The sequence below is a fragment of the Felis catus genome, chromosome C1 (assembly GCF_018350175.1).
Source record: "Felis catus isolate Fca126 chromosome C1, F.catus_Fca126_mat1.0, whole genome shotgun sequence".
NCBI lineage: Eukaryota > Metazoa > Chordata > Mammalia > Carnivora > Felidae > Felis > Felis catus.
Window position 1 is genome coordinate 107,487,372 of NC_058375.1, and position 10,182 is coordinate 107,497,553.

General features: G+C 45.0%; 2 protein-coding genes across 2 annotated transcripts; one reads left to right on the forward strand and one right to left on the reverse strand.

Moving 5' to 3' along the window:
* Nucleotides 1–1,008: 1,008 nt before the first annotated feature.
* LOC123379378 (small proline-rich protein 2G-like) lies at nucleotides 1,009–2,368 on the forward strand. Its single transcript, XM_045034859.1, has 2 exons — nucleotides 1,009–1,129; nucleotides 1,816–2,368. The coding sequence occupies exon 2, from the start codon at nucleotides 1,837–1,839 to the stop codon at nucleotides 2,041–2,043; it is 207 nt and encodes a 68-aa protein (XP_044890794.1). The 5' UTR covers nucleotides 1,009–1,129; nucleotides 1,816–1,836; the 3' UTR covers nucleotides 2,044–2,368.
* A 1,927-nt stretch (nucleotides 2,369–4,295) lies between these two features.
* LOC105260168 (small proline-rich protein 2G-like) lies at nucleotides 4,296–5,655 on the reverse strand. Its single transcript, XM_045034860.1, has 2 exons — nucleotides 5,535–5,655; nucleotides 4,296–4,848 (listed from the first exon to the last, which is right to left on the reverse strand). The coding sequence occupies exon 2, from the start codon at nucleotides 4,825–4,827 to the stop codon at nucleotides 4,621–4,623; it is 207 nt and encodes a 68-aa protein (XP_044890795.1). The 5' UTR covers nucleotides 4,828–4,848; nucleotides 5,535–5,655; the 3' UTR covers nucleotides 4,296–4,620.
* Nucleotides 5,656–10,182: the final 4,527 nt, after the last annotated feature.

Consider the following 10,182-nt stretch of genomic DNA (forward strand, 5'->3'; position numbering starts at 1 on the left):
TTCAACAAATGAATACTAAGAGGTTATCCATGGGTTTTGTGTTGGCCATGCTTTATTTATCTAGGTAACAACACCCATGAATTGAATGGTAGGGTAAATAGCTTATGGAGCTTCCTTTCTTGAATGTACTATGTCTAGAAGTCCCTCTAAATGCCAGTTCAGAACAGAGAGCCTAATAGAGAGTAGGCAAGTTAACTTTTGCAGAAGGAAGCAACACATGCTGTTTGGGGAGCATGAAGGAAAAAGCTGCGAAATGGGGGCAGCTCAGGCACTGAGTCAGTTTTGAAGAAGTGAGAGAATATGAGTTTGGGTGTCTAGTGGACCACAAGTACCCCTCCCCCCACCCCACTGATGAGGACCACAGAGAGCACATCACATCAGTGTGTAAATCTGCAAGTGTGGAGACTTTGGGAGGGGCCGAGCCAGTGGTCTAGAAAACAGGGGTTGTGCTGTCCTGTTCAAGGCCATTAATGGAGCCATGTAACAACATGCCCAGCCTAGGGCTATCAGCACCTAGGAACCAAGACAAGACTGTGGTCTCTTCAAGCCAATTAGTTGTCGAGAAGAGCCTGGAGACCAGTAGGACATGGTCAAAAGGGTTAGTTGTAAAGGAAAACTGTGAGCGAGGGTTAAGGTCCTGGACAAGGAAGGGTCAGCTCACCCTACTGTCTACTCTACTATCAAAGGGAACAAAGCTGGATGCTGGACAGGTGAAACTGAATGGGGCAGTAAGTTTTACAGTTAAGGTGCTCGGGGAGCCAGGGAGTAGGGCAGGCACCACCTCTAACTATGGAAGTGCATCACGGCTGTCAAAGAATATCTCATGTTCCCTAGTTGCCACATGACACTGGCATGGGGAGGGTGAGACAAGGTCCAAAGTGAATCACTGAGCCTTCCCCAATGAGGGTGAGGAAGATCCTGGACAAGGAAGTTTGGTGATATCCACATTAGTGTGGCAAGTCATTTCTGAGGTTGCATGCAGATGATAATTTGGTTGGGAAATAAGTGCGTCATCCCAGTCCTGGACTGTCACCTGCCTGGGCCCGCCTGGCCCTTATAAAAGGACTCTCCACCACACTGGTGTTATCTTCTGGAGACACTGAGGCATACATCTCCTTTGAAGCCTCTGGTGAGTACAGGCCTTAGAGATCTTTTTTTGGCATTTGAATAGTGTGAGGATTTAATCTGGGAGAACAAGTGACTGTTTATTTTAGCCAATTAAAGTCCGTGCATGGGGAAGAGACAATAAGGAGGTCTGGGGGGTATTTGGAAGGTGACCGTGAAGGTCATGACAGAAATGGAGTCAGAGGTACAATCCTAAACTGACTGACAACAAGAGAGACGAGGTGTTGTCCTGTGGCCTATACCACGCACGTTCCAAGTGCATCCCTCTCAGGGCTCTCGGTCCCTTTGAGTGCTGGGTGGGAGTCTGGGCAGTCCTCCTCGAAGCCCAGGGCTCAGAACCCCAGTCACATCAGTGAGACCAGCAACCAGGGCTCAGAAAGCTATCGGTAGAGGTCTGTTTGGGGATTGGCTAGAAGTTTCGTATCTGGGTTCTTTGTCTCCACATGATGTTTGTATTCACACAGCACACAGGCAATCGTGTCTGTACAAAGTGATAGACAGAAACATTAACCAGAAAAGACCAAAGAGCTAGGGTAAGAGGTGCTCAAAGGGAAGGGTGAAGGAGCCACACAGAATCATACAGACAGTGTTAGGGAACAGAGGGTCCTTGCAGGCTGCAGGGTCCATGGCTCATTGTTCTGCCAACAGGACTGCCTGTGTTAGGAATGCTGTTGTCTGTTTGCATCTCAGGCTCCTTGCTGTCCAGGAACGATGTCCTATCAACAGCAGCAGTGCAAGCAGCCCTGCCAGCCACCTCCTGTGTGCCCTGAGCCTTGCCCACCCCCAAAGTGTCCAGATCCATGTCCCCCTCCTCCATGCCCACCTGTGAAGTGCCCACCTCCACCCTGCCAGCAGAAGTGCCCTCCTGTGCAACCGTGCCCCCCCTGCCAACAGAAGTGCCCACCCAAGAGCAAGTAACAGCAGCAGGATGCATTATGACCATGAAACAACAAGACACAGGGTCTCCTGTGGATGTCTCAAGACTCCATCCCCTTCCCTTCAGCCACGAGCACAGAATGCATGTTCTCTGACTTGCCACCTGGATTGACAGCAGACAGAGAAAAGGATGGGTTCCCGAAGCTGATACCACATTGTGGGAAGATGAGCAGTGGGGTCGTGGCCTAATTGCACTTTGCCATCTGTCTGTCTGTGATCTGGGTGGTGATCCCTCCCCTGTGAGCCTTTTGGTATCTCTATTTGTTTGCTTCTCCAATAAAGCACACGTGTCATGGTCGAGACCGCATTACTTTTGTTTGTGCTTTGTGTTTGTAATCTCTTCTGTCCACTGCACCACATGAATGTTCCTTTCCATTCCTATTGAAATATTTATTAGAGTCAAGCTTTCCCATCACTGAGTTCAGTTTTGCCCAAAATGTGTCTTGCGGAATGGGTACATCAAATGATTCTCTTTTACTGATTTTAAACTCACTTCTAGCTCTTTCTGATTTGTATGACCCTGAAAACAATTACTTAAACTGTCTCAGCTTCAGTTTCCTCATCTGTAAAAAGCAGGAAAGATTGTTTTCTGCTCAGTGCCCTCACAGAAATTAATTTGTTCACAAGTGTTTCCTGAGTATCTGCCATGTGCCAGGCAAGCAGTCTTCCATGTGCTACAGAGATGATCATAGTGGCCCCCAAATCCTTGAGGGCATTACACACACACGTGCGCGTGCACACACACACACACACACACACGACCAAGAACAGTCATTTGTGGGTAAATTTTAGAGAAAATTGTTTAGAAAGCCTCTTCCTAAGTGACTTTTGGGAAAGACCTGAGTGAGTAGAAGAGTTAGCCATGAATGTATCAGGGGTACATCCTTCCAACGAGAAGACATGGCCAGTTCCAAGGTACAGCACAGTGACAACAGGGACACGGGGAGAACAGTGATCTAGGGGACACCTGTCTCCTTATGAGGTGAGAGAGGTAAGGTCTCAAGGATGTAGTAAAGATTTTGTGATTTGCTCAAAGGTTGACCACCATATAATGCTGGTGGTCAAAGTCCTAAAATTTACATCTATGTAATTCTCAACTATCATATTTGTACTTTTTACCCGTCAGTGTAGAAATGTCTCTAGAAATCCCAGGTAAGTTTTCCAGTTTTTGAAACTTCGTGTACATGAATTATACTGCATGCCATCGTTGTTGTTTCCCCTCTTTCAATCAACATTATGTAGTTTTAGTTCACTCATTTTGTGTTTTGGTATGTCGTTGTCTGAAAAGGGAGCATTCATACACTATTTGCGGAAATCCAAAATGGTGCCAACAATGATGGCATGCAGTATAATTCATGTACACGAAGTTTCAAAAACTGGAAAACTTACCTGGGATTTCTAGAGACATTTCTACACTGACGGGTAAAAAGTACAAATATGATAGTTGAGAATTACATAGATGTAAATTTTAGGACTTTGACCACCAGCATTATATGGTGGTCAACCTTTGAGCAAATCACAAAATCTTTACTACATCCTTGAGACCTTACCTCTCTCACCTCATAAGGAGACAGGTGTCCCCTAGATCACTGTTCTCCCCGTGTCCCTGTTGTCACTGTGCTGTACCTTGGAACTGGCCATGTCTTCTCGTTGGAAGGATGTACCCCTGATACATTCATGGCTAACTCTTCTACTCACTCAGGTCTTTCCCAAAAGTCACTTAGGAAGAGGCTTTCTAAACAATTTTCTCTAAAATTTACCCACAAATGACTGTTCTTGGTCGTGTGTGTGTGTGTGTGTGTGTGCACGCGCACGTGTGTGTGTAATGCCCTCAAGGATTTGGGGGCCACTATGATCATCTCTGTAGCACATGGAAGACTGCTTGCCTGGCACATGGCAGATACTCAGGAAACACTTGTGAACAAATTAATTTCTGTGAGGGCACTGAGCAGAAAACAATCTTTCCTGCTTTTTACAGATGAGGAAACTGAAGCTGAGACAGTTTAAGTAATTGTTTTCAGGGTCATACAAATCAGAAAGAGCTAGAAGTGAGTTTAAAATCAGTAAAAGAGAATCATTTGATGTACCCATTCCGCAAGACACATTTTGGGCAAAACTGAACTCAGTGATGGGAAAGCTTGACTCTAATAAATATTTCAATAGGAATGGAAAGGAACATTCATGTGGTGCAGTGGACAGAAGAGATTACAAACACAAAGCACAAACAAAAGTAATGCGGTCTCGACCATGACACGTGTGCTTTATTGGAGAAGCAAACAAATAGAGATACCAAAAGGCTCACAGGGGAGGGATCACCACCCAGATCACAGACAGACAGATGGCAAAGTGCAATTAGGCCACGACCCCACTGCTCATCTTCCCACAATGTGGTATCAGCTTCGGGAACCCATCCTTTTCTCTGTCTGCTGTCAATCCAGGTGGCAAGTCAGAGAACATGCATTCTGTGCTCGTGGCTGAAGGGAAGGGGATGGAGTCTTGAGACATCCACAGGAGACCCTGTGTCTTGTTGTTTCATGGTCATAATGCATCCTGCTGCTGTTACTTGCTCTTGGGTGGGCACTTCTGTTGGCAGGGGGGGCACGGTTGCACAGGAGGGCACTTCTGCTGGCAGGGTGGAGGTGGGCACTTCACAGGTGGGCATGGAGGAGGGGGACATGGATCTGGACACTTTGGGGGTGGGCAAGGCTCAGGGCACACAGGAGGTGGCTGGCAGGGCTGCTTGCACTGCTGCTGTTGATAGGACATCGTTCCTGGACAGCAAGGAGCCTGAGATGCAAACAGACAACAGCATTCCTAACACAGGCAGTCCTGTTGGCAGAACAATGAGCCATGGACCCTGCAGCCTGCAAGGACCCTCTGTTCCCTAACACTGTCTGTATGATTCTGTGTGGCTCCTTCACCCTTCCCTTTGAGCACCTCTTACCCTAGCTCTTTGGTCTTTTCTGGTTAATGTTTCTGTCTATCACTTTGTACAGACACGATTGCCTGTGTGCTGTGTGAATACAAACATCATGTGGAGACAAAGAACCCAGATACGAAACTTCTAGCCAATCCCCAAACAGACCTCTACCGATAGCTTTCTGAGCCCTGGTTGCTGGTCTCACTGATGTGACTGGGGTTCTGAGCCCTGGGCTTCGAGGAGGACTGCCCAGACTCCCACCCAGCACTCAAAGGGACCGAGAGCCCTGAGAGGGATGCACTTGGAACGTGCGTGGTATAGGCCACAGGACAACACCTCGTCTCTCTTGTTGTCAGTCAGTTTAGGATTGTACCTCTGACTCCATTTCTGTCATGACCTTCACGGTCACCTTCCAAATACCCCCCAGACCTCCTTATTGTCTCTTCCCCATGCACGGACTTTAATTGGCTAAAATAAACAGTCACTTGTTCTCCCAGATTAAATCCTCACACTATTCAAATGCCAAAAAAAGATCTCTAAGGCCTGTACTCACCAGAGGCTTCAAAGGAGATGTATGCCTCAGTGTCTCCAGAAGATAACACCAGTGTGGTGGAGAGTCCTTTTATAAGGGCCAGGCGGGCCCAGGCAGGTGACAGTCCAGGACTGGGATGACGCACTTATTTCCCAACCAAATTATCATCTGCATGCAACCTCAGAAATGACTTGCCACACTAATGTGGATATCACCAAACTTCCTTGTCCAGGATCTTCCTCACCCTCATTGGGGAAGGCTCAGTGATTCACTTTGGACCTTGTCTCACCCTCCCCATGCCAGTGTCATGTGGCAACTAGGGAACATGAGATATTCTTTGACAGCCGTGATGCACTTCCATAGTTAGAGGTGGTGCCTGCCCTACTCCCTGGCTCCCCGAGCACCTTAACTGTAAAACTTACTGCCCCATTCAGTTTCACCTGTCCAGCATCCAGCTTTGTTCCCTTTGATAGTAGAGTAGACAGTAGGGTGAGCTGACCCTTCCTTGTCCAGGACCTTAACCCTCGCTCACAGTTTTCCTTTACAACTAACCCTTTTGACCATGTCCTACTGGTCTCCAGGCTCTTCTCGACAACTAATTGGCTTGAAGAGACCACAGTCTTGTCTTGGTTCCTAGGTGCTGATAGCCCTAGGCTGGGCATGTTGTTACATGGCTCCATTAATGGCCTTGAACAGGACAGCACAACCCCTGTTTTCTAGACCACTGGCTCGGCCCCTCCCAAAGTCTCCACACTTGCAGATTTACACACTGATGTGATGTGCTCTCTGTGGTCCTCATCAGTGGGGTGGGGGGAGGGGTACTTGTGGTCCACTAGACACCCAAACTCATATTCTCTCACTTCTTCAAAACTGACTCAGTGCCTGAGCTGCCCCCATTTCGCAGCTTTTTCCTTCATGCTCCCCAAACAGCATGTGTTGCTTCCTTCTGCAAAAGTTAACTTGCCTACTCTCTATTAGGCTCTCTGTTCTGAACTGGCATTTAGAGGGACTTCTAGACATAGTACATTCAAGAAAGGAAGCTCCATAAGCTATTTACCCTACCATTCAATTCATGGGTGTTGTTACCTAGATAAATAAAGCATGGCCAACACAAAACCCATGGATAACCTCTTAGTATTCATTTGTTGAACCACAGTAACACCTCGGCTAATATTACTCACTAGGCCTCGTGGGGAAAACATGAGTGCCTTGGTTGGCTATGCAGACGTCTGTAGGCACCACTACCATGTGACCTGAAATATTTCCTAACCTCCCTAAAGATCATTTAACATCTCTGTAGAGTAGAGGTAAGAACTACACTGGCCTCCTAATTTCTTTGACCTCAGTCATAGAGACATCTTTCTAGAAATGTCTCCTCAGGCAAGGGACACAAGAGAAAAATTAAACTATTGAGTCTACACCAAAATAAAAACCTTTTGCACAGGGAAGGAAATCATCACCAAACAAAAAGGCCACCTACTAAATGGGAGAACATATTTTCAAAAGATACATCTGATAAGGGGTCAATACCCAAAATATATGAAGATACATCTGATAAGGGGTCAATACCCAAAATATATGAAGAACTTACACTAGACAACATCAAAACAAAACAAAACAAAACAGATAATCTGATTTAAAAATGAGCAGAGGAATTTATCCTACATTTTCCAAAGAAGACATGCAGATGGCCAACAAACATATGAAAAGATGCTCAGCTCACTAATCCTTACGGAAATGCAGATCAAAACCATAATGACATATCAGCTCACACCTGTCGGAAGAGCTCAAGTCAAAAACACAAGAAATAACAACTGTTGGCAAGGATGTGGAGAAAAAGGAACCCTCGTGTATTTTTGGCGGGAATGTAAGTTGGTATAGCCACTGTGGAAAACAGTATCGTGGCTCCTCAAAAAATTAACAATGGAATGACCATAAGATCCAGTAAATCCATCACTGGTCATTTACCCAAAGAAAACAAAAACACTAATTTGAGAAGATATATGCACCTCTATGTTTATTGCAGCGTTATTTACAATAGCCAAGATCTGGAAGCAGCCCAAGTGTCCACTGTTAGATGACTGGGCAAAAGAGATGCGATAAATAAATACAATGGAAAATCATTCAGGCGATAAAAACAAAATAAAACAAAAAGAACAAAACAAAAAATGAAAAACAAAAACAAAAAGCAAAACAGAAGGAAAACAACAAAACCTTGTCATTCATAACAACATGGATGGACCTGGAGGGTATAATGCTAAGTGAAAGTCCGAGAAAGACAAATACATGTGATTTTTATGCATATGTGGAATTTAGGAAACAAAACAAACAAAGAAAACAGAGACAAAAAAGAAAGCAGACTCTCAAGTACAGAGAACAAACTGGTAGTAGTCAGAGGAGAGGTAGGTGGGAGCAGGCATGAAATAAGTGAGGGGGTTTAAGAGTTGTGATGAGCGCTGAGTAATGTATAGAATTGTTGAGTCACCACGTTGTATGCCTGAAACTAATATAACACTGTTTGTTAGTTATACTTCAATAAAAAAGGAACTACATCTGCCTCAAAAGTTTGCTGCAAAAACTCAGGGAAATACCTAATATGAGGCACATTATGTGATAGGTCTTCAAGAAACGGAGCTGTCCATATATCTGATAAGGGTTTAATTTCCAAAATATATAAGGAACACCTTCAATTCCATAGCAAAAAAAAATGATAACCTTAATTTTTTATTTATTTTTAAACGTTTATTTATTTTTGAGAGAGAGAGAGAGCAGGGGAGGGGCAGGGAGAGAGTGTGAGACCTAGAATCTGAAGCAGGCTCCAGGGTCTGAGCTGTCAGCACAGAGCCCAACGTGGTGCTGGAGCTCATGAACCACGAGATCATGACCTCAGCCGATGTCTAACAATGAACCGACTGAGCCACCCAGGTGCCCCAATAACCTTAATTTTTAAGTGGAGAAACTATTTGAATAGCCATTTCATCAAAGACATAGACGACCAACTGCTACACGTAAAGATGCTCAACATCACTTATCATTAGGGAAATGCAAATCAAAGCCACATGCGATATCACTTCATGCCTGTTAGGATGACTGCCATAAGGAAAAAAAAAAAAGGACAGTAACAAATGTTGGTGAGGCTGTGAGGTTGTAGAGAAAAGGGAACATTTGTACACTATTCGTGGAAATGCAAAATGGTGAAGCAACTATGAAAAACAGTACGGAGGTTCCTCAAAAACTTGAAAAATAGAACTACCCTATGATCCAGCAGTTCCTTGCCTGGCATTCACCCAAAAGAATTTAAATCAGGATCTGGAAGAAATATCAGCACTCTCGCATTCATTTCAGCATTACTCACCACACCTAAATGTCTATCAGCAGATGAATGGATAAAGAAATATGGTATATAGGTACAATGGAATATTATTATTCAGCTATAAAGGAAGGAAACAAGGAAACACTGCCATCTGAGACAACATGGATAAGCCTGGAAGATGTTATGTCAAGAGAAATAGGCCAGGTCCAGAAGGATAAATACTGCATGAATCCCCTGAGTGGGGTATCTAAAACAGTCAAACTCATGGAGGTAAAGAATAGAATCATGGTTGCCAGGGACTGGGTGAGGAAAACAGCGAGGTGCTTATCAACGGGTATAAAATTTCAGTTATGCAAGATGAGTCAGTTCTAGAAGTCTGCTTACCACAGCATGCCTGTAGATCACAATATTGTACTGTGGACTTAAGAATCTGTTAGGTGGGTGACCTCATGTTAGGTGCTCTTACCACGATAGAATTTGTTTCAAAAGAAAAGAGACGTGAGCCCTAAAAGGTAGAAACATAATAAGGTAAGGTAAGGCACTAATCACAATACCTAAGAGAGACTGGCATTGTGTGGATAAGGTCCCTCAGGCTAAGATCTTTCCTGCCCCCCCCTCTCTTCCAGCTGACATCACTGTTAACCAGAAGGCATAAGTGGGATATACCTTCCCTGTTTCTTACCTCTGAGAAGGGTCTCCTCTGCCTGAAGGGAGCCTTCTCACTTAGGGCTCTTTACCCAGAAGAATGCTGTGCATCATCTGCAGTATGTCCAACTCCATTGGTGGGAAAGGTACAGGGAGAATGTCGGGGGATCAACATGGGGGTTTGAGGAGGTAGGAACCTTCATGCGTTGCACCCTGTTCCTGAACTAACTCTCTCTGTCTCTCTCTCTGTCTCTCTCTCTCTGTCTCTCTCTCTGCAGCCCAGAGGAGCAGACCAGAGGATGGTTAGTTGGTCTCGCCTAGCACCCTGAGGTTTAGCATTAGAGTCACCTGGACGGCCATTGGAGGCTGACATCTTGCAGGGATGCCAGAAGGAACAGGGATGCTCTTGGGATGGCTGAGGCAATTCCAGAACATTCCTTGTCATGTTGAAATCCTAGAAGCTACAGGTGGTACCTGCTGGAGTAAGGGAATGACCTAAGGATCCTGTGATTCACAGCAGTTCTCCCGACCCAATTTTAGACCTGCTTCTCTTTGACTCATGAATTACTAACAGATTCCAAAGTTATTTTCACCAATAAATTACTTGGGTTATCATTTATGTTTGATAAACTGGAGGAGGATCAGACTTTCTTAAGATGAGAAGACTTGATGAGGTTTACTGTCTTCAGAGAGAGGGATGATTATTTCTTG

What these genes read in the sequence shown, in the direction of transcription:
- LOC123379378 (XM_045034859.1), top strand. Translation starts at nt 1,837, where the DNA reads ATGTCCTATCAACAGCAGCAGTGCAAGCAGCCCTGCCAGCCACCTCCT.
- LOC105260168 (XM_045034860.1), bottom strand. Translation starts at nt 4,827, where the DNA reads ATGTCCTATCAACAGCAGCAGTGCAAGCAGCCCTGCCAGCCACCTCCT.